Here is a 24,497-nt window from a genome sequence, read left to right as displayed (position 1 = left end):
GTGCTCTGGTAAAGAGTAAGGGGGAAATTCATGCCAGTTAATAACTAGTCCCTCTCAAGGCTCCTCCACACTGTGGTTGTTCTCTTAATCCCAAATTCCAAGTGAACGAGTCTTTCCTGTAAAAACCAAAACTCCCCACTATTCCTTGTTTCCCTATGTTTGTAAACTTCTTCATCATGAAATCCTGTTTTCACAAAACTGCACATTTTTTATGATTTATCGCTGTCACTTGATAATAAATACTTGGAGTAACCAGACATTTCGGCCTCTACTTCTGCATCTACCTTTGGCAGCAGTGTCCCCTGGTTTCCCCACATTAAAACTCTAATCTGAGTCTGCTTCCTTAACCTATGCGATGTCGCTCCTCTTTTTGGTTAACCTGACACGTTGCCATGCTGGATGCAGCAGAGTAAGAAACAGTGTTCTTAGGGCAAGAAGTTAAATTTGGCAACCCAAAAACTGTTGCCTTGTCCCTTAATTTTAAGGAAATGGTACCCTGAGGACAATCTCATTTTTGCTATTTACATCACTGTCTCTCTGGATTTTGTTGAATGGAACTGTCTAGAAAGAGTGATGCTGCCCTTAAAACTCCTAAGTAGCAGCTGGCATTGTGGCACAACAGATTAAGGAATAGCCTGGAAGGCCAGCATGCCATATGGGTACCAGTTTGAGTCCCAGCTGCTCCACTTCTAATCCAGTTCCCTGCTACCACACCTGAGAAAAAACAGCAGCAGATGGCCCTAGTGATTGAACCCCTTCACCTATGTGGAAGACTCTGATGAATCTCCTGGCTCCTGGCTTCAGCCTGGCTTGGCCCCAGCTGTTGCAGTCATTTGGGGAGTGAATCAGCAGATGGAAGATATCTCTTCCCCCCTCTGTCTTGCTCCTTTTCACTGTAACACTGTTTTTCTTTCTTTTTTTTTTTTAATAATTTTTTTTTTTTTTTTGGACAGGCAGAGTGGATAGTGAGAGAGAGAGACAGAGAGAAAGGTCTTCCTTTTTGCCGTTGGTTCACCCTCCAATGGCTGCTGTGGCCGGCGCATCATGCTGATCCGAAGCCAGGAGCCAGGTGTTTCTCCTGGTCTCCCATGCGGGTGCAGGGCCCAAGCACTTGGGCCATCCTCCACTGCCTTCCCGGGCCATAGCAGAGAGCTGGCGTGGAAGAGGGGCAACTGGGATAGAATCCAGCGCCCCTACCGGGACTAGAACCCGGTGTGCCAGCGCCGCAAGGCGGAGGATTAGCCTGTTAAGCCACGGCGCCGGCCTGTAACACTGCTTTTCAAACAAATCAATCTTTAAAAAAAAATTCTAAGTAGTCTACCTAAACACAAGCCATGTCTTCTGCTTACTGTCCTCAGATGATGATGATTCTCCCCAAAACTACAAGGGAAAGACAGTGTCTTCTGACATTGGTGTAAAGAAATGGGAGCATCAGCCTTTTAAAAATCAGGTGTGTACTTGTTTTGACTTTTAAGCCTGAAAAAAAGATCTGGCTATAAGAGAAACATGCCCCAACATGGAGCAGCCTAGCCTAAGCTTCTCCAACTTTACAGTGGTGTCTTTCAAAGTAGAGCACTGGTCTGCAGATTGAGGTTCTTTCTAGTCCTGCTGTTTATCTGTTTTATGATTTTGGCCAAAGTACTTAATATCTATTGACCAATCACATCAATTCCAAAATGAAGAGCAGAGATACCGTTAAGCCAAAAGTGAAATAGTGTCTAGATCATCATTACAGTTTCCTATATAGTTAACTTATAAGTTTTCTCACTCTAGGTTTCTCATTTTGATTTGGGTCTTCAGAACAGGTCCATCACAAACAGCATAGCTAGTGAACTGCAGCTGCACTGCCGTAATTATGAAACAAAAGGTTTGCTTCTATTATAAAATCTTCTCCTCTAGATTTGAAAGACATATTCAATATAAATGAAAGGTCAGGGGCAAATGGATTGTGTTTTAAGTAAGTTTTGAATACAACTGCCAGTTAGTCTTTGCAGTCTGCAAAATTTTTCTTTAAGTGGATAAATGTGTAGCGGCAACTCTCTGTTACCTTGATCAGCATCTAATACCAGCCTGACACTTGGAATTAAATTAGAGAAACAAAATTGGATACTTTGAGACTTGAGGGCTGATTATACTACTAGAGCTAAGAGTGGATTTAAACTCTTCCCTTATCCCATTTAAATCTAACTAGGTATAAACTCTCCATTACTGAGGAACAGAGGTGTGTCTGCAGAGGTGGAGGCTCCCCTTGATGTTCCTGGACAAGGAAACCTAATCCTTTCTTCTGACACACATGGTTGCAATAGAAACCGTTCCCCAACTGCCAGTCTGGTTTTAATCTGTCATTTCTAGCAAGAGGATTTGCAAGCAATGTGAAGGAGAGAGCAAAATTACCAGAGCTTAGTATAAAATAAAAGTGTTGATGAGAAATCAAACTTTAAGCAAGCATTCAAAATTGTGAGCATAAACATATGCAGACATACGATGATGCTAAAAGTACAGGACTATAAAATTTTTCATTTTAAGTATATTAAAAACTATTTTTAATATGACATTTTAATCTCACTCTACTAAGGTTTGTCAGCTCACCCAAATGATAGCAGGGGTAAAATACTGTCATTAAACACAGTGGTGCTTCATACATTTATTTATTTTCATTTTATTTAAAAGGGAGAGATAAAAAGCGAATATCTCTTTCATCCACTGGTTCATTCCCCAAACACCTACAATAGCCCAGAGTAGGCCAAATAGCAGAGCTTCATTTGAACAATACTATTGGAAAATAAGGTAATCCATAGATGAATTTTCCATAATCAACTGACCACTGCATAAAACAAACTTACAAAACATTCTATGGAAAAAATTCAAAAGTGTATTATAGATTTTCTTTGAAGATACACTGAATAACATATAATCTTTCCTTGAAGTCTTAGTAATTATTATTAAAATCACTTATTAAAATAAGCTAGATAACTCACCACTGTTTCTCTTAGAAGACAGTGAGATTTGGAGTCACAACATTCCCAACACCAGAATACTACTATGAAAATGTGTGAAAGTACACAGAACTGCCCAGTGTCTTTTCTGCCTTCAATCTTCCTTCCGGCTGTTGGAAGCCATCAATCTCTGACAATTAGTTGTAGAATTTGTTAAATTCATATTTGTGGGGCCAGTGCTGTGACATAGCGGGTTAACGCCCGGACCTGAAGCGCTGGCATCCCATATAGGCACCGGTTCTAGTCCCAGCTGCTCCTCTTCCGACCCAGCTCTCTGCTATGGCCTGGGAAAGCAGTGGACGATGGTCCAAGTCCTTGGGCCCCTGCACCCACGTGGGAGACCCAGGGGAAGCTCTTGGCTCCTGGCTTCAGATCAGCGCAGCTCCGGCCGTTGCGGCCATCTAGGGAGTGAACCATCAGATGGAAGACCCCTCTGTCTCTGCCTCTCCTCTCTTTCAAATAAATAAATAAATCTTTTAAAAATTCATATTTCCATTTAAAATGTGTGACTCATTTGCATAAGGCACTACTCTAGGGGCTGGAGGAACTGTAAGACTTAAGAAATACCGTACAGGCCAGCGCCGAGGCTTAACAGGCTAATCCTCCGCCTTGCAGCACTGGCACACCGGGTTCTAGTCCCGGTCGGGGCGCTGGATTCTATCCCGGTTGCCCCTCTTCCACGCCAGCTCTCTGCTATGGCCCGGGAAAGCAGTGGAGGATGGCCCAAGTGCTTGGGCCCTGCACCCGCATGGGAGACCAGGAGAAGCACCTGGCTCCTGGCTTCGGATCAGCGAGATGCGCCGGCCGCAGCGGCCATTGGAGGGTGAACCAGCGGCAAAAAGGAAGACCTTTCTCTCTGTCTCTCTCTCTCACTATCCACTCTGCCTGTCAAAAAAAAAAAAAAAAAAAAAAGAAAAGAAAAGAAATACCGTACAGACCTCATCCAGGAAGCAACCAAGCTATGAGTGACAACAGGGAGGCACCAGATCACCACCACAGCAATGAAACAGAATTTATGACTTCATTGAAGTCTTGAAGTTTGTAAATAATTTTCTTTATAAAATTAAGGTACTGAAGTGATCAAATCTGGGTTCTGATATACTTTCTTTAGTGGGAATGTCTCAGAAATGTCCCCCCAAAAAATACCACCAGTGGAATATGTCTCAGCAGATAAGACTCAGAATTACTGCTGAGGAAAAGTGGATGCATCCTTTGATAGCTCTTGGTGCTGTTTGGTTGCTAGGTTTTATCTTGCAATCTGAATGGCTGGGGAGGCCAGAAGTTTAACCTTGCTAATTTCTACAGTCATAAAATCTAATTAATACAACTGCAAAAAATGCTGTATTGCAATGCTTTATGTATGAGTGTCAAACATTTAAGGCATTTATAAAACTGCATTTCACAAGGTGTACTACTTATCACTTCCCCTCGCAAGATCTCTTTCCTGGGAATTCAGTACTAACACATTCTTTAGATTCTCTTACATCTCTCAGTTATTTTTGAAAATGTCCATCATCTGACGTTTTTATTTTACACATTTTATCTGGTGGCCCTAAAGATTCCCTTGGTTTCAAAGACCACATTTTGCAGTTCAAACCTCTCTCCTGAGGTCCAGACCCATGTATCTATCTAATGGGCATCACATTTGCAAATACTGCAAGCACTCCAAATTTTAACCAACAAAACCAAAACGATCTGTTTTACTGAAGAATAAAACTTGATTTCTTTAAGTGTTTTTCCTTCATCGCTAGAATTCCTCATCTGATCGCTTCTAAATTAAACCGATTATGCTTGAATTTCACCAGTACGCTGTCCATTTATGAGATTTTTACAGTATGGTTTCAAGTTTCATCTTACCCTGCTAGATTTCAGCTCCTTAACTGAGCAGGCGTCTCTCACACAACTTACCTCCTACATATACCTTGTAACTTCCAATATTAGCTCAATGGATCAATGCAACAAAACACATACAGGAATTCTGACACACCTCTTCCAGTTATACATTTACTGAAAGATGCTTACTCTGTCTGGGAGTCTTGCAGGTGCACTAAGAGAAGCAGAGCTGTATCAACCCTTCTTAATAATTCAATCCAGGACACAACACGATGTCTTTCACAAAGTATCTGCTTCCCAAAGCCTTCCCGGATCGGGCTGAAGCGGTGCCACACTCCTACCGCCCTTCCCTCTCCGCCTCAAACTTGGGTGACTGCTTCTACAGCACCAAAAACAGTGCGCATGCTCTATGTATCTGCTGTCCCACTGGCCTGCACACCTCCTGAAGGGCATGCACATTCCCCTGTGTGCACTTAGGGCCTGGCTCCTGGTAGGGTTCAACCAAGTTTGCATACTGAATGAATTTATGAGTCCTCAGGTGTCTTCATAAGACTCACGCCCTCTAAAAGGTCGCACTCCGAGAAAAAGCTGCCTCTAGATGGCCAGGCTCGCTCAACCTACTCGACTTTCTTCGCCGTCTAAAATCTGCTACACACATTCGCGACACAGAACCCCCTCACACCTGTGCTAAGACTCCACGGAAAACTTAAGCCAGGCTCCACCCCATTCCTGACCCCACCTGCTCCGCAGACAACTTTCTCCAGTGCCCTGAGCGCATGCGCAAGAGCATGCGCAGCAACCAAAAAGTGCTGTGGGATTCTGACTGGCTCGGTGAGCAAACGTCATTCGGAAAAAGACGGCTCCGCCCTTCTCAAGATGGCGCTGCACTCAATGCGGAAGGCCCGCGGGTGCTGGAGCTTCATCCGGGCACTTCATAAAGGACCCGCAGCTGCTTCCGTTCCCCAGGTAACAGAAGCCGGCCCTTTCCCGCTGGTTTCCCATCCCGCGAGGTCCTTCTCATCTCTCTTCTCTCCCTCCACTTATTTTTCTCTTCCTGCTTCCTCGGAAGGCAGAGCCATTTCTCTCCCAAGAGCATGTCGCCTGGGACTGCTCTCTTCCTCGGGGAGTGGCGACGTCGCGAGGCTGCGTGATGGCGTAACGCTCTGCGAGCGGAGCGCGACACCGCCGCTGTTGCTAGGCAACGCAGGAAGCCAGTCTCGGCTCGGGTGACGTGAGCAGTGACCGGAGACGAGATAATTCCGGGACTGTTCTTAGGGTCCCATTGCTGTTTTTAATCTTGCTTCCCCTCACAGCAGGCCAGCGGGCCTGTTAGGAATTGGGCCATTTAGGTCGGTACCTCTCCCTGGCATTGCGGTACTGGACCGAGCGTCAGCGCGTCTTCCACTCTGGTTGTTCCTCTTTGAGCGCATTGGTTTGGCAAAGGGTGTCCGCTTGCCCTGAACTTGACGTGTGTTCACAGCACGACCCGTCAGTATTTGCGCTTTTACCTTCGTGCCCAGAAACGGTGACGAGGGTGGGGAGGACCCTGTCGCTCATTTAAGTGTGTTCTCGGGGATAACTTCTTTGTCGTACATTATCTACAGAGATATTTTCTGGGAGCTAGAAACTTGAGGCCTGGTGGTTATTGGGTAATGTCTTGGCATCCTTGCCTATTCGTTGCCATAATGCGTGGGTTTGAGGGTGTCTTGTAACTGGTGTACTGGAAAGAGCACCAGACTGGAGGTTAAGAAGCCGAGCGTCAAGGGGTGCACCTGCCACGAGCTAGCTGTGTAACATGAAAAGTCACAACCGCTGGACGGTTTTTCTTCCTTCAAGCTTTGGAAAATCTGTGCCTCTGTGATTATGGGGCCCAAATATGATAGTGCTGTGATTATGAAAATCAAGGTTTAAGTTCAGCTTAGTTTTCTGAACATCCCACTAATTACTTCATATTCTGAACTTCTGTTTTCTCCATTGGTGTGAGCCTCACAAGATTCTTGTGAGGGTCAAGAACATACTGTACCAGAGAATTCTTTGTCGAGATACAACTATTCAGTATTATTTAAATCAGGTGGTGGTGTTAGCTAAGAGTTGATTTTAAAATCTACCAACTACTTCTCTCCTTGAAGTTTGAGGGTTTCATTGTGCACAGCCTGAATTAGTTGATTATGTATAGCTAATAGGATATTGAAGCTTATGCTAAGAAACTTAATCTTAGACCCAAACTTTCCCTCATTCCAAACTATAGAATGTCATGGGAATAAAGAATCAAAAAGAAAAAAAGAAGAAAAATTGAAACCCACTAGTAATTGCCCAGGAACGTTTAGGACACTAAATCTTTCAAGATGCTGAAGATAACATTTCTTAAGCCTCTACTGTTGTTTTGGTGGTATTTATTATTTAGTGGTATTTATTAGTGGTATAACATTAATCAAGTATGAATCTAGATCATTTCAAGGTGTAGAGTTTCCAGAACAGATTAGTATTTCCAAACCTTTAACTTTGAGTAGAATACGAAATAAAATGTTAAAATATTTTTAAGTCTAAATCTACATACAATTTAAGTCATTAAAAATGTGGTTTGGGTAGGTGTTTGGCCTAGCTGTTAAGACCTCCCACATCCCATATAAGAGTGCTTAGGTTAGAGTCTTAGCTTTCACTCCCAATTCCAGCTTTTTGCTAATGTGCGCTCTGGAGGGCAGCAGGTAGTTGGGTCCCTGACACATACGTGGGAAACCTGAATTGAGTTCCTGGCTTTGATCTAGCCCAGCCTGCCCATTTCAGGCATCGGGAGAGTGAACCAACACATGGGAAGCTCCATCTCTCTCTCAATAAGTTTTTAAAAAGCCTTTCAAAAATATTATGTGAAAGATTAATATCTTTTGAAAGACCAGTTGAGGAAATATAAAAAAATTATATTTATGGTGTGGTTATAATTTTGTTTACATAGAGATAGTTTTATAAATATGTATACAGAAAAAGACTAGAAGGAAACCATTCTTAATTATTTGTTTTGGTTTGGTCTTCCTAAATAGTGGATTAAAAGTGATTTTTCTTTAAGCATTCTCTATTTTTCACATGTTCTAAGTTGAAGTTATATCACTTTCATAACCAGAAAAAGTTTTGAAAGCATAAATCTCTATACAAATCTTCAGTCATTAATACTGTTTGTGATATTTTAAGTTTCTGAAAGAGATACTTGTCCCACACTGCTGTTATTAAAATGGTCTTAGAAAAGGACTACTAAAAATTTATGGCCCCTTTTCCTGTGTGTATCTTCTTTTTCTCTTGAAAAGCTTTCTTTGAAGTCAAAGGGATTTTGTGAACAGATGCAGAAATATGTGAAGGAAGAATTGGATTCTTAAACCAGATGCATTAGACGTTTTTATGACATCTCATAACCTTTGTAGAAAACAAAAATTATTTTGCAAGAGCATGGTATAGTTGAAAGAAATGTATATTTATCATATGAATGATATTATCAAAAACCCAGAAATGGCAAGTTCCTTGTTATTAGTTTTGGCTGTGCAGACTTACTCCCTGAGGTTGGAGACAGAGGTAGGAGAGCCACGCCAGTGTTCTGTTAGAAACTGTGACCGATGGACTGTTGTGATTCCTAACTTATTCTAATGTTGTTTGGATTTATTTTTAAAAAATCATGGATAAAAAGCTTGGCATTGACAATCTTTAGTTATAGCAAATCACGGCTTTTACCTCTCAATGGTAGATGTAAAGTCAAGTTCAAAATAAAAAAACAGGGAGAAAACAGGAACAACAGCGTATCATGCCATATTCCTTATGGTATACCTACAATTTGTATGAAAATGGTTTATTTTGCCAGGTGTTGCCTGACAGAAAACTGTTGAAATGTGACAAGAGGAATGAACATCTGATGTTATGTTTAAATGCTGATGGTATTAGATAAATTTCCGCCTGTCATCATTGGCCAAACACAGAGTCCATACTTCTTTAAGCACTAATTCATGATTGTGTTATGCAAGCAGTGAAATATTAATGGTTAGTAGATTTTTACAAGAATATTTATAATCATTCAGTTGAAATATCAAAACGTCTGCATTTTATTGTGGTTGAACAGCCTGCTTCATTATTCGCTGTCCCCAGCCTAGGTCTGACCAGAATTAAAACACTGTTCCTGCTGTTCACGATCACTCAGTCTGACTCTTAGTTGCAGGAATCATGCCTGCAAAAAGCAAGCACTGTATTAAATTTTTGATTTTTATTATCTTGTATTCTCACAGCAACTTTTTTTTTAAAAAGAGCAACTTTCATTTCAAAATATTTTTATTTACAAAGTTGCAAAATATTTGCAAAGACTTCCTGTATACCTTTCACCAACCTTTGCCTTGAATAATCATAATGATCAAAACCATGCAACTTAACACTGATATAATACTGTTAACGAAGTTAGCTATAGATCTGGTTCATGTTTCACCAGCTTTGTCATCAGTCCTTTTGCTGGTCCAGAATCAAATCCAGGACTGTACACTGCATTCAGTTGTCATTTCTCCTCCAATATGTGACAACCCGTGTCTTCCATGACTTTGCCCATTTTGAACTGTCCTGGTCAGTTATATCTCTCACAGGGATAGTTAGAGTGAGATCATGCATTTGAGCAAGAAAACCACAGAAGAGGTGTTCCTAACAGGGCTTTATGGCAAGTATTAGCACATATTTTTAACAGGAGGACATAGGCTTTAGATAGTGATTTTCCCACATAGTTAATTAGTGGTGAAATTAGGATTGTAAAATTTACTGCATTTGGCAATTAGTAAGAGATTTGTTTTTGTGCAAAAAAAAAAAAATAGAAATTCATGCATTGTTTTTCTTAATATGCATTTTCTTTTTTAAACATTTATTTATTTATTATAAAAGAGATACAGAGAGAAAGAGAGGAAGAGAGAGAGAGATTGAGAGATTGAGAGATCGAGAGATCTATCTTCCTTCCACTTGTTTACTCCCAGATGGCAACAACAACCAGGGCTGGGCCAGGCCAAAAGCATGAGCCAAGAGCTTCATCTGGATGTCCCAAGTTGGTGGCAGGGCCCCAAACTCTTGGGCCATCTTCCACTGTTTTCCCAGGCCATCAGCAGGGAGCTGGACCAGAAGTGGAGCAGCTGGGTCTCAAACGGCACCCTTATGAGATGCTGACATTGTAGGTGGCAGCTTTATGCACTAGCCATAATACCTGTCCCTATATTGCACATTTTCCGTGAACTTTTTGAAGACCCCTCATGTTGGAGTCATCGGCATTGCATGTTTTCAGGACCTGCTGTGGTCATTCAGGAATTTTGCTAATCCATCACTGTTTCCTTTTGAGCAGACAATGTCACTTACTGTGCTTTTCCTAAATAATAAATACATGGATACCTTGGAGATATTGCAGGTTTGATTGCAACTACCATGATTAAGCAAATAATCACAATAAAGTAAGTCACACAGATTTTTTTGTTTCCCAGTGCATATAATCCCAGTGCATTATATTTACACTACACTGTAATCTGTGAAACATGTAATAGCATTATGTCTAAAAACAACAAAGTACATTTCTTAATTTAAAAATACTTTATTGAGGTGTGGGCATTTGACCTAGCAGTTAAAACATCTGTGTTTCATGTAAGAGTGCCTGGGTTTGATAACTGGCTATATGCCTGACTCCATCTTCCTGTGAATGTAGGCCCTAGGAAGCAGCAGGTGATGGCTCAAGTAACTGAGCTCCTGAAACCCACATGGGAGACTGTATTAGTTCCTGGCTCCTGGCTTCGTTCCAGCCCAGTGCTGGTCATTGCAGGCATTTGGCTGGGAGCTCTCTGGCTGGCTGGCTGCCTTTGTCTCTCTGCCTCTCAAATAATAAATAAAAATTTTTAAATGTGGTTTATTACTGAAAAAAAAAAAAAACTAATGATCATCTGAGCCTTCAGTGAGTCACGATCTTTTTGCTGGGGAGGTGTCTCAGCTTGGTGTTAATGGCTGCTGACTGATCAGGATGGTGGTTACTGAAGGCTGGGGTGGCTATGGTGATTTCTTAAAGTATGAAAACGGTGAAGTGTGTGTATTAATAGGCTCCTCGTTTCATGAAGGAGTTCTCTGTAGTTTGACAGGATTTTACCCACAAAATTGGAATCATTCCTCTCAAACCCTGCCACTGCCTTCTCACCTAGGCTAATGGATATTCTGCATCCTTCGTTGTCATTTCGTGATGTTCACAGCATCTTTACCAGGGTACATTTCATCTCAGGAAACCACTTTCTTGGCTCTTCCGTATGAAGCAACTCCTCATCCATTAAGATTTTTCTTGTGAGACTGCAGCAGTTCAGCCACATTGTTGGGCTCCATTTCCGAAGTTGGGTCCCTTGTTGCTTCCACCACATCTGCAGTTACTTTCTTTTCTTGAGTCTTAAACCCCTTGAAGTCATACAGTGGTTGGGATCAGTTCTTCCAAACCTCTGTTAATGTTGATGTTTTTACCTCTGCCCATGAACTACAAATGTTCTTAATGGTGAATCTTTTCCAAAAGTTTTAAATGTGCCCAGATTCATCAAGAGGAATCACTATGGCAGCTGTCACCTTAGAAACATATTTCTTACATAATAAGATTTGAGTCACAAAATTAGTTCTTGATCCTTGGGCTGTAGAATAAATGTTGTGCTAGAAAGCATGAAAACAATACTAACCCCATGGCCCACCTCCATCAGAGCTCTTGGATGACTAGGTGCATTGTCAGTGAGCAGTAATATTTTGAAAGGAAACTTTTTTTCTGAGCAGTAGGTCTCAACAGTGGGCTTAAAGTATACGGTGAACCATTTTGTAGACAGATGTGCTGTCATCCAGGCTTTGTCGTTCCATTTACAGAGCACGAGGTAGATTTAGCATAATTCTTAACGGCCCTAGGATTTTTGGAATGGTCAATGAGCATTGGCTTCAACCTAGAGTCACCAGCTGCATGGGCTCCCAAGGAGAGAGTCAGCCCATCCTAGGAAGCGCTGGAGCCAGGCCTTGACTTTCCTCTTGCTCTGAAAGTCGTAGATGACATCTTCCAGTAGAAGACCTGTTTCATCTACACTGAAAATCTGTTGTTTAGTTCTGGATAACTTGCTGCAGCTTTTACATCAGCACTTGCTGCTTCACCTTGCACATTCATGTTAGTGGGATGACTTCTTTCCTTAAATCCCCTGAACCAACGTCTGCTAGCTCCAAGCTTTTCTTCTGCAGCTTCCTCTTCTTTCTCAGCCTTCAGAGAATTGAAAAGAGTTAGGGGCTTACTCTGGATTAGGCTTTGTCTTACAGGAATGTTGTGGCTGGTTTGATCTTCTATCCAGGCTACTAAAGTTTCTGCGTATCAGCAATAAAACTGTTTCACTTTCTTATTATTTATATATTCACTAGACTAGTGCTTTTTATTTCTTTGAAGAACTTTTGCTTTGCACCCACTACCTGGAGCAAGAGGCGTAGCTTTCAAACCTGTCTTGACTTTTGACATGTATTCCCCACTAGTCTTAATCATTTCTGGTTTTAAGATGAGAGGCAGGCATACAACTCTTTTTTCACTTGAACACTTACATGCCATTGTGGGATTATTAATTGGCCTAATTTCAATACTGTTGAGTAAAGGACTAGGGAGGCCCTAGGAAGCTAGAGAGGGAATACTGGTTGTTGGAGTGGTCAGAACACACACAGCACTTGGCAGTTGACTTCACTGTCATACAGGCGCAGTTTATGGCACCCCAAAATAATTACAATAGTAGCATTAAAAAACACTGATCAAAGATCACCATGGCAGACAACACTGATGAAAAAGTCTGAACTGGTGCAAGAATTAATAAAATGTGACATAGAGTAACAAAATGAGCACAGGCTTTTGGAAAAACAGTGCTTATAGACTTGCTTGAGGCAGTGTTGTCAGAAACCTTTGTTTTGTAAAAAATGCAGTATTTGTTAGAGTAGAAGCCACAGCCTGGAAATGCTGAAGACAGTGATGCTGCTGACTCCCAAATTCCTTCTTATTGTATTTTTTGCATGACTGTGAGTTATAGAAGAACTTCCTGCAGAAGTTTACAAGTGTTTTTTGTGTCTATCCATATGTCTTAGAAAAGGAACTAGCATTAAGGTAGTGGCTGCTCTTTGCTAAAGCCAGATTCTCCGTACTATGCATACTTTATCTTGATTACTTCTAATGAGACTCTTGTAGGGGTCAGTGTTGTGGTGCAACAGATTAAGCCGCCACCTGCAGTGCTGGAATCCTATATGATGGTCTGCTTCTGATCCAGCTCCCTGCTAATGTGCCTGGGAAACCAGCAGAGAATGGGCCAGAACCTTGGACCCCTGCACTCACATGGGAAACCCAGAGAGGGATCCTGGCTCCTGGTTTCCACCTGCTACAGCCCCAGTCATTGTGGCCATCTGGGGAGTGAACCAGAGGATATAAAAGAGAAACCATTTTTATAAAAGAGAAAGCTAAGGCTTAGAGAGGTTAGATGATTTTTTTTTCAAGTCACAGTGCTAATAAATAGCAGTGCCAGGATTCAAACATAGCCTTGCCTGAGCTTTTCCCACTTAATAATTAATTGTCTCTTATCAAGTGAAGTTCTACATGAATCTCTGTTAGACAAGAAAGATAAAAGCAGGGCTTCTCTGATGTGAGAATTAGAGGACTATGTATAGCCCTACTTATTTGATTTTCTTCTCTTCTGGATCCCAACCCCACCTCACCCCTAACACATGCACACACAGGCACACGTGTGTGCACGTGTGTATATACATAACAACCACAGTCCCAGGGCCCCGAGATGGTGCCAAACAATCTTAGATTTCTTAACATGTGGTTTAAAAAATACTGCAGTTTCCTTAAATATCCGAGTGAGTTTGTTGATCAGGACCACGTATGAAAGGTGGATTACTTTAGGGACCTGCTCTGTCAGTGAGTGGTTTGGGGGTATTACTTTGATATGTATATATTTTATCTTTTTTTTTTTTTTTTGGCAGGAAGAGTGGACAGTGAGAGAGAGACAGAGAGAAAGGTCTTCCTTTTTCCTTTGCCGTTGGTTCACCCTCCAATGGCCGCTGTGGCTGGTGTGCTGCGGCTGGCGCACCGCGCTGATCCAAAGCCAGGAGCCAGGTGCTTCTCCTGGTCTCCCATAGGGTGCAGGGCCCAAGCACTTGGGCCATCCTCCACTGCATTCCTTGGCCACAGCAGAGAGCTGTCCTGGAAGAGGGGCAACTGGGACAGAATCCAGCGCCCCGACTGGGACTAGAACCCGGTGTGCCGGTGGAGGATTAGCCTATTGAGCCGCGGCGCTGGCCCTGTATATACTTTATAACTAAGATTTAATAATGTTTGTTCTACTTATCCTGAGCTACATGAGCACATGAGGTATGGCCATCAACAGTTTTCTTTCTTCTTTTCTCAAAGCTGACTTCTGTGTCAGATGCTGATCTTTGAGCACAAAGATGATGCTGCAGCTTTAGTCTCAGTGTCTGACTAACCTGGCTTCTATTCTTACCAAGAACACTTACTCCAGTTCAGCTTTTTATTCTGTTCTACCACCACCTCTGAGTAGTTCAGGAATTTTTCCTCTAAAGACTGTAACATGAGGTCTAAGTCTTCCTCCTGAAATTCCACAGGAGAATTGCACTCTTTTTAAGATAGAAGCTGCCCTGGCACAGTGTGAGACCCTAGATGCAGAGAGATCATTTTTTTTTTTTTTTTTTGGACAGGCAGAGTGGACAGTGAGAGAGAGACAGAGAGAAAGGTCTTCCTTTTGCCTTTGCTGTTGGTTCACCCTCCAATGGCCGCCGCTGTAGGCGCGCTGCGGCTGGCGCACCACGCTGATCCGAAGGCAGGAGCCAGGTGCTTCTCCTGGTCTCCCATGGGGTGCAGGACCCAAGCACTTGGGCCATCCTCCACTGCACTCCCTGACCACAGCAGAGAGCTGGCCTGGAAGAGGGGCAACCAGGACAGGATCGGTGCCCCAACCGGGACTAGAACCTGGTGTGCCGCCGCCACAAGGCGGAGGATTAGCCTAGTGAGCCGCGGCGCTGGCCGCAGAGAGATCATTTATAGGCCACAGAGATGCTGCTCTGATTGCAACTTGACTTAATTTAACTTGGCTCAGGCATTTACAATTTCCTCTCTCTTTCTTCGGAATACCCTGTCTTTTAGGCTCAGTTGGAATTGGGGAGGGGCTTAACCCTTTTTCTTACCTTCATTGCTTACTGTGTGGGATGGAGGTCATTGCCTTGCCCTGTCACCTGGGTTCTGTTCATCCCTCAGTCACTTAAAATTCATCTATAGCTCGCTCTCTCTGTCTTCTGGGGACACAAGATTTCTTGTTTCTTTCTTACTACCTCTCCATGTTCAGTTGAACTTACTTCTGGTTGGTTAAAAAGCTGCCTTGTTGACTTCCTGCCCCTTATCCCAAAAACCAGTCAAGACAATCTGGTTTCCAACCCACAGGGATTCACATGACTTCTACTTCCACGTCTGTTGCTTTCTCTGCTGGGAAATCAACCAGGGAGTAGGCATGGCTGTCTCTCCCTCATGCCCCTGTACCCATGTGCAGTGAAGTACAGTGAAGATACAGCCCTGAATGAGCTTGCAAGCTTGCATTGCTTCTTGTCCCAGTTTCTTGGTATGTGGTTGTAGACTTTTCAGTGAGATAGTTGAAAGTATAAAATGAAATTTAAAAATCTCACCTTGTAAAATGCTTTCAACTGAAATCTATTGTCATTAATAATATGCTATGATTATATAGCACTTAGTTGTTTCAAAAATGCTTCATTTAATTGCATTGTGAGTGCAACATACAGTCTTATGGTTTAGCCATCTGAATTTTTTATTCACTGATTAAACTTTCATTATGCCTCTCTGATTTTTTAAAACAATTTTTATAATGATACTGAATCTAAATAAGTTAATATCTTCCAGATTTTGGTTCAGTGGGTCCTATCCTATGTGTGTTAAATTAGTTTTGAAGCCCTGGATGATTAGAATCACGATCATTTCTGTCATTACTAAATAATTGATCATGGGGGTGATAGTGATAATAGTTACATTCTTTGGATGCTTACTATGTGACTAGCACAGTTTGAAGGGTTTGAAAGAGTTAGTTAATTCTCACTTTATCCTCACAGCTCAGTGAGATTGGGGCTAATGTTAGCCCCATTTTATAGCTGAGGATGCTTAGGAGGTTAAATAACTGTCCCCTATGGTTACATACCTAGCAAGGGTTAGAGCCAAGATGGAAACCCAAATGGCCTGTTCCTGTGCATTAACTATAATAAAATGATGATAAACTCTGAAACAAATTACACATTAATTTGCTGATAACTGCCCTGCAACTTTTAGATCTGTTTCGTGAAAGCCACTTATATATCTTGCCACAGTGTCGTTTAAAGCAGAAAATATAAATCACCCTTTGTTGTTGCTGTTCTTACAGTCTTGTTTAGCTCGATGAATTATGAGAAAGGAGCAAAGTTGTCTTGTAAATTTATCTGCACGTCTCCATTTGGCTACTGCCACTAGGATTACCTTGCATAATATAAGGGCTTTTAACACATGAGTCCCCAGGTGCATGTAGGAAGTTCTGTATGTACACATTCTGCAGCTCAAAGGTCAACTTGTGCAGAGCCCTGCGGGCAGAAGGGAGGTGGTGAGTGCTAAAGCTGATGGATGACCAGGGGACTACTATCTAGGGTCTAGTTGGGATTTACGGCTGGAGTACTTTCTTCAAAAAGTAGCTGAAGTACAATGTGGGCAAGTGAGAGAGATGAAAGTAATTAGTCTGCAAGGGGTAAGGACAAATTTTATTCTAAAGGAGTCTCCGTCAAACGAGTTCTTAAGGAGGTCTCTGCAAGTCACTAATTATAGAGGGTTAAGATGAATTGTTACCAGATAGTACATAAATTAGGGCGTTGATGAGGGTTTTTGATTTATTTTTTGAAGATTTTTTTTTTTTTTAAATTTGAAAGTCAGAGTTACAGAGACAGAGATCTTCCATCCACTCGGTCACTCCCTGGATTGCTGTAATGGCCAAGGCTGATCCACACTGAAGCCAGGAGCCAGGAGCTTCATATGGGTCTCCTATGTGGGTAGCAGGGTCCAAGCACTTGTGCCATCTTCTGCTGCTTTCCCAGGCCATTTTCAGGCAGCTGGGTCAGAAGTGTGGTAGCTGGGACACTAACCAGCACCCATGTAGGACATGGGCATCTTAAGTGGAAGGTTTACCTGTTCCCACAATGCCAGCCCCGATGAGGCTTTCAATTAACATCATTGAAGAATCAGTTTTATAAGCCAAACAAAGGGCTCCTCTTGAACTTTTCCTTACAGTCCCTGTGAACAGAGCCATTGAGTGAACCCTTTTACTTTGTATTCATTCAGCCCCATTCTTTCCTTGCTGCATTACTGTGGACCTCACTATGATTTGGATATGGTTTTGAGTGTGTCCCCCAAAGGTTCATGTGCTGAAAGTTTGGTCCTTGGTGTGGCATTGTGGAGGTGGTAAAGCTTTTATGAGGTAGGGCTACAGGAAGGTGCCCACTCATTAAGGGCATAGCTTTCAGAAGGGATTAATATGGTTCTTGAGGGATTTTTGTTCCTGTGAAAGCAGGTTGTTGTAAAAGGACCAAGCCTGGCCTCTGAATCTCTCTGACTTCCTTTTTCACCATGCGATATCTTCCTCATGCTCCCATCACTGTGATGCTATTTGCTTTAAGACATATGGAAGAGCATAGAGAGGATCTTTAATCCATTGGTTTATTCCCCAAATGTGTCTGCAACATCTGGGACCAGGCCAGGCCAAAGCCCAGACCTACCACGTCTGTGGGCTGTCATCTAGTGTCTTTGGAAGTGTGGAAGAGCCAGGATGGTTCAGAATACCTCATTCCACAGGTGCAGCCATTGGCTGCCATTTAGTAGACAAAGCTCAATAGACCACCACCAGTCCTAAAATATAGGAAGGATTCTTCCTGTTGAGCCTTAGTTATGAGAAGTATACATCTGGGAAAGTAAGTTATTATTTAAGTCTTTTTTTTTATTTGAGAGGTAGAGTTATAGACAGTGAGAGAGAGAGAGAGAGAGAGAGAGACAGAGAGAAAAGTCTTCCTTCCGTTAGTTCACTCCCCTCATGGCCGATACGGCTGGCGCTGCGCCGATCCGAAGCCAGGAGCCAGGTGCTTCCACCCAGTCTACCATGGGGGTACAGGGATCCAAGCAATTGGGCCATCCTCTGCTGCCCTCCCGGGCCACAGCAGAGAGCTGGACTGGAAGAGGAGCAACCGGGACTAGTACCTGGAGCCCCAACCGGGACTAGAACCCCCAGGGTGTCGGTGCCAAAGGCGAAGGATTAGCCAAGTGAGCCACCGGTGCTGGCCATTATTTAAGTCTTTGATATTAATTCCCATCACAGAGGAACTCAATAGGTATTTAATGAGTGATTCAGTGAAAAACAAAATCGTTGGGATAACATGCAAGAAATTGCACAGTGTTGACAGCAAATGGGTTATTAAATTTTTAAAAAATATTTTATTTATTTGAGAAATAGAGTTAAAGACAGAGAGGGAAGGACAGAGAGAAAGGTCTTCATCTGCTGGTTCACTCCCCGAATGGCCACATTGGCTGGAGCTGAGCTGATCCGAAGCCAGGAGCCTGGAGTTTCTTCTGGGTCTCCCACACAGGTGTAGGGACCCAAGCACTTCAGCTATCTTCTGCTGCTTTCCCAGGCCATTAGCAGGGAGCTGGATCAGAAGTGGAGCAATCAAAATGCCAACTGGCACATGTGGGATGCCAGTGCTGCAGGTGGAGGCTTAGCCTACTGCGCCACAGCGGTGGTCCCAGATTGTTGTATGTATTTTATGTATTTAATTACAAAAGTAATTCAATGTTCGTCACAATTTTTAAGTGATCTTTATCAGTGCCCAACGTATGCAGATATTTATAAATGATTGGAAGATAGTACTAATTTTATTTCAATGATTTTCTAAGTTGGCTATCAGTCTTCAACTTGTTATAACTGACTTTTATTGCCACTCCAGCCTTAATTTTATTATTTATAAGTACTGCTAATGATACTGGGGTTTGCTACATGCTACCTTTTTTAAAAGTTAAATTTATTTGAAATTCAGAGTGACACAGACAGTTGCAGAGACAGAGAAAGAGATGTTTAATCTGCTGATTTACTACCCCAAATAGCCACAATAGCTGGGGCTGGACCAGTCCAAATCCTGGAGCCTGGAACTCCATCTAGGTCTCCCACAGGGGTCGCAGGGGCCCAAGTATGTGGGCCATCTTCTGCCTTTCTAGGGGCATTAGGAACTGCATCAGGATACTCGAATGGGCAAGCTGATATGGGATGCCAGCATTGCAGGCAGCAGCTTATGCCACAACACCAGCCCCATACCTCTTTATATTATACTGAAGGTTGTTTTTCTATTTTATTTTATTTTTTTCCTATTTTCATCTAAGACTGAGGGAGCATGCTGAATAAGTGTGTGGTAGTGGTGGGGAGGAAGATTGACCTTCCCTTTTCTTTTCTCTCTTTTTTTTTTAACCTGCTACACCACAACACCGAGTTAAAGGCTGAGTTATAGAAAGAAGGTGAGAAAGAGAGATCTTAATTTACTGGTTCATTCCCCAAATGGCCACAATGGCCAGGGCTGGGACAGGCCGAAGCCAGGAGCCAGGAGCCGTGAGTTTCTTCTGGGTCTCCCACGTGGGTGCAGCGGCCCTGGATCATGTTCTGTTGCTTACCCAGGCACAGTAGGATCAAAAGAAGAGCAGCTGGGACTTGAACCAGTGTCCATATAGGATGCCAGTGCTGCAGGCCATGGCTTTAACCTACTGCACCACAGTGCCAGGCCCAAGATGGAAACTTTTATTTTGAGTATAGTTTTACTTCAAGAGACTGGCAATAAATTTCACATATCCACATAATGATTTATGTGGTGGGTTTTTTTTTGTTGTTGTTGTTGTTACAATCAAGATTTTGCTTTATTCAGCTCATGAAGGAAACATAAAACTCACTTAGTATTTTGACATTGCCTTTTTTTGCTAGTTGTCCATTTTAAATCCCTTTAAAACAACTTGCAAACCATGCCTAGAGCCTTTGCTCGGTAAACCTTGGTATGCTCTGCATACGCTTGGAAAACTGTCTGAGGTCCCAGTGTACTGTTACAGGATGTAGGAAGTAAGGCCATTTGTAAGCTTTCAATATAAGGCAACTGCATTTTTCTTTGCACTATGATAAGAGCAGAGTAATGTGATCCAAGCACATTTTATGTCTAAATGACCAAGGCAAATAATTCATATTTTCTTATTTTAAAGTGGCTGTTGGTGTTTGAGTACTTAGTCAGGAAAGCCTTATTGCTGTACGTTATTACCAGTTTGTCATTTAAATAATTAATAAAACCCTAAGTCAACCTAGCTTAATTGCAAAGCTATGATGGAATATAATGTTAGAGAGGAGGGGTTTAATTGCATCATTGTTTTGATAAAATCTGTCTGAGTCCATATAGGTTGCTATAGTAAAATATCAGACTGAAGGTTAGGCAACTTAGCTGGGAAGACCAAGTTCCAGGTGCTGGTAGAGTTGGTGTCTGGGGAGGGCATCCTTGCTAATTCATAGATGACTGTCTTCTTGCTGTAACTGCACGTGGTAGAAGGGAAAGGGTTGCTGTCTGGTGTCTCATTTATAAAGGCACTAATCTCATTCATAGAGCTCCACTTTTGTGACCTAATATATTCTACAAGCTCCACCTCTAAATACCAACACATTGGGAATTAGGTTTCAACATGTGAATTTTGGGAGGACACAAACTTTGTTTCTTTTTTTTTTTTAAGATTTATTTATTTATTTGAAAGGCAGAGTTACAGAGAGAAAGATCTTCCATCTACTGGTTCACTCCTCAAATGGCCATAATAGCCAGGGCTGGGCCAGTTGAAAGCCAGGAGCCAGGAGCTTCTTCCCATGTGGGAGCAGGTGCCCAAGTACTTGGGCCATCTTCTGCTTTCCTAGGCACAGTAACAGCTAGCTAGATGGGTAGTGGAGCAACCAGAACTGAAACTGGGATCCATATGGAATGCCAGCATCACAGGCAGCAGCTTACCTGCTAAGCCACAGTGCCAGCCTCAAACCTTGTTTCTTATAGCCTCTGACTACAATGACCAGACAGCTTATAAAACCCAGGACCATTTGTCCCCATAAGTTTTTAAATATCTTGGAAATTCCAACATTTAGCATCTACATGACATCTCCCTTTTTTTTTTTTTTTTTTTTTTTGGACAGGCAGAGTGGATAGTGAGAGAGAGAGACAGAGAGAAAGGTCTTCCTTTTTGCTGTTGGTTCACCCTCCAGTGGCTGCCATGGCCGGCGCATCTCGCTGATCTGAAGCCAGGAGCCAGGTGCTTCTCCTGGTCTCCCTTGCGGGTGCAGGGCCCAAGGACTTGGGCCATCCTCCACTGCCTTCCCGGGCCATTGCAGAGAGCTGGCGTGGAAGAGGGGCAACCGGGATAGAATCCAGCGCCCCTACCGAGACTAGAACCCGGTGTGCCGGCGCCGCAAGGTGGAGGATTAGCCTGTTAAGCCACGGCGCAGGCACCCATGTTGTTTTTTACATCCTAAAATGTAACAGAAATTCTTTTGTAGACCATGTGTTGTTAATTCTGATTGGGAATATATTAACATGCCTATGAGTCAGGCAGAGACACAGCATGTCCTCTAGTCTCATCTTTCTAACTAGCAGACTTTTTGGTCTGGCTTCCCTGAGATGTATCTTTTTTTTTTTTTTTAAGATTTATTTATTTTGCTTGAAAGTCAGAGTTACACAGAGAGTAAAGGCAGAGAGAGAGAGAGAGAGAGAGAGAGAGATGTCTTCCATCCAATGGTTCACTCCCCAGTTGGCTGCATTGGCCGGAACTGCGCTGATCCGAAGCCAGCAACCAAGAGCCGGGAGCTTCTTCCGTGTCTCCCACGTGGGTGCAGGGGCCCAAGGACTTGGGCCATCTTTTACAACTATCCAAGGGCATAGTAGAGAGCTGGATCGGAAGTGGAGCAGCCAGGACTGGAACCGGCGCCCATATTGGATGCTGGCACTTCAGGCCAGGGTGTTAACCCTCTGTGCCACAGCGCCGGCCCTGAGATGTATCTTTTTAAAAGTCAGGTGCCCACCTTTACTCTAACAGTGTGAACATAGGGCAGCCAGCTTCTGTTTGGACCACATGTGAGAAGGAAGAGGGAGAGAGAGAAGTGGCTTTTCAAGAAGAAGCCATGATAGGGTTACTTCTTCTAGCTGAATTGCACTTACATTTTTGCCTTCTACAGGGGGATCCTCAAGAAAAAGCATGGAAAGTGGGAAAAAGTAATGTTTAAATCAGAGTTTTAAAATTTTCTCTATGGTCAAACCCTGGGGAAGAGGCAAGAGCTAAAGAATCCAAAAAGGAGACAAAGGTGGGAAAAGAATCATTAAAGTATAGATCTAAGATTCCAAGGAAGTTGAGAATTTGAAAGAAAAAGAAATGAAGAGCAAGATAATAATATGGTAAGATAAAGATGAATAATTATTCATTAGTATTTTTAATTTGTATACTTGGTATTTCATCAATGATATTAGCAATAATAGCTCTAAAAGACATTTGGTGCAGAATGTGAATTAGAATGAGAAAGTTGAGAAAGTGGGGATTGATTTTTTGAAAAGGCTGATTGAGAAGGAATAGAGAGTAAAGGGCATTATAATGAGTATCCTTAGCAAATGGATTTTTTGGATTTAGAGTCTTTAGTGAATGTAATTATAAGATTCAGTAAAGATGGGGAGGTTGGAGGTACAGGAAAAGAGATGTAAAGTAATGAGAGAAATGCAATCTAGAGCAAATGGCTAAACATTAGGCAAGACAAATCATATCTGAGACTGCTAGAAAGTTGGAGAGGAGCAGAAGGAACAGGCCATCAAGGAGAGAGGCGCCTTTCTGTGAAGGGAGGAAGGAACCTCCACTGTGACACGGCCTTGACTAAACAAGTTCAGAGTCGGTGAACTCAAGGGACTCCATAGCCTAGACAGCTCTTAGCAAGAGTCTCGGGTGATTGCTGATGTCATAAATAAGAGTGCCAATTGTTAAATCAACAACGGGAGTCACTGGGTACATGCTCCCCACGTAGGATCTCTGTCCTTAATGTGTTTTACTATGAAACGTAAAAACACTACTAGTGGAACAATACCCTATACCTTGTGCGGTTGTGTGAATGCAGCCTTTTGAAATCCTTGCTTAGTATATACTAAGTTGATCTTTAGTATATGACGGTAATTGAAAATGAAACTTGATAAAGGGCGGGATGGGAGAGGGAGAGGGGAGGGCCACGGGAGGGAGGGAGGTTGGGGGGTGGGGAGCCACAACAATACAAAAGTTGCACTTTGTAAATTCACATTTATGAAATAAAAAAATTTTAAAAATTTTAAAAAAAAAGTTGGAGAGGGCTGTGGGTTTAGTTAGATGTGTTTGCTGACAATGGCGTGGGAAATTGGGGAACTCCAAAACCTGTTGAGCATTTTCCTCTCAGGGCTCCTATACCAAGGAGATGGTATAGGTCAGTGGACTACTGAACGGGCTCTGAAGTCAAGCTTTCTGTATTCAAATTCAGTTCTTCCACTTGATAACTGAGTGCCCTTGGGGAAGTTACTGGATCTCTCTGTACCTCATTTTCTTCATCTATAAGTAAAGAAGAGCATGCAGTTAGAAACTTGAACTCTAAAGCTATACTATTGGGGTTCGGGGCTAGTAAACTCCACCACTTACTAGTAGTGTGACCTTCTGAAGTCACGTAACTTTTCTGTGCTAACTTTCCTGCACCTTAATTTCTTCATCTGTAAAATGGTGGCAGTAATGTTGTCTACCTCAGAGGGTTATTGTGAGAATTAAACTCAATAATATTTATAAGTATTTAGAACAGTCCCAGGCACATAGTATATATAAACTTCATAGTATTATGTGTGATTTCCCAGGAAGCATATATTTTAAAAAAAAAAAATTTTTAAGTAAACAAATTTCAGTTATTTCATATACACAGATTTAGGAGCATAGTGATACTTCCTACTCAATCTCTCCTCCCCCCCCCCCCCCCGCCCTACATAAGCTTTAAAAAAGAGTTGATACGTGTATTGAGAGCCTAATTGAAATTAGAAATTATAAATCAGATTTATAAGTAGACTCTGCATGGCTTTGAGGGTTTTTTTTTTTTTTTTTTTCACCAAAAGTTCACAGCTAGTAAGGCTTATGAATGAAGAATGAGCTCTCTAGCCTTGATCCAGGACTGGAATTTCGCTGTTTTGGGACATAATGGTGGAGGGATTTGAGATTTCTCATGAGAGCATAGTTCATGTGAGTGAACTTGGGACCAGGCTTTGTAGGGAAGAAGAGAGGACTGACAGGGCCTACTGCACCAGGAAAAGTGGAAAATCAGAAGTTCTGTTCCTAGGTAACCTTGGAGAGCAAGTATAGTGAGAAGGAAAGCATGAATAAATTGAAAGGTGGAAGGTTACAGACTAAGTGATAGAGTGACATTTATGACTTTAAAAGTAGAATTCTGATGAGAAGGACCAAGTTAGGGCCTAGCATTAAATGGTTGAAACTGAAGAGGTTACACCAGTGTAATGAATGCTGGTGTATTG

General features: G+C 42.4%; 1 protein-coding gene across 4 annotated transcripts in view; it reads left to right on the top strand.

The window, feature by feature from the left end:
• The first annotated feature begins 5,690 nt into the window (after positions 1-5,690).
• WARS2 (tryptophanyl tRNA synthetase 2, mitochondrial) overlaps positions 5,691-24,497 on the top strand; it is a 90,765-nt gene continuing 71,958 nt past the window's right edge. For 3 of the 4 annotated variants that reach the window (XM_062192064.1, XM_062192065.1, XM_062192063.1), the window contains exon 1: positions 5,691-5,795. In XM_062192064.1, coding sequence (XP_062048048.1) covers positions 5,706-5,795 — 90 coding nt within the window. In that variant the 5' untranslated portion in view covers positions 5,691-5,705. The remainder of the gene's footprint in view (positions 5,796-24,497) is intronic. The other variant, XM_062192066.1, reaches the window with a different exon arrangement.

This window comes from Lepus europaeus, chromosome 5 (genome assembly GCF_033115175.1).
Source record: "Lepus europaeus isolate LE1 chromosome 5, mLepTim1.pri, whole genome shotgun sequence".
Lineage (NCBI taxonomy): Eukaryota > Metazoa > Chordata > Mammalia > Lagomorpha > Leporidae > Lepus > Lepus europaeus.
Note: the sequence above shows the minus strand (reverse complement) of the source record. Positions and strands in the feature narration are given on the sequence as shown.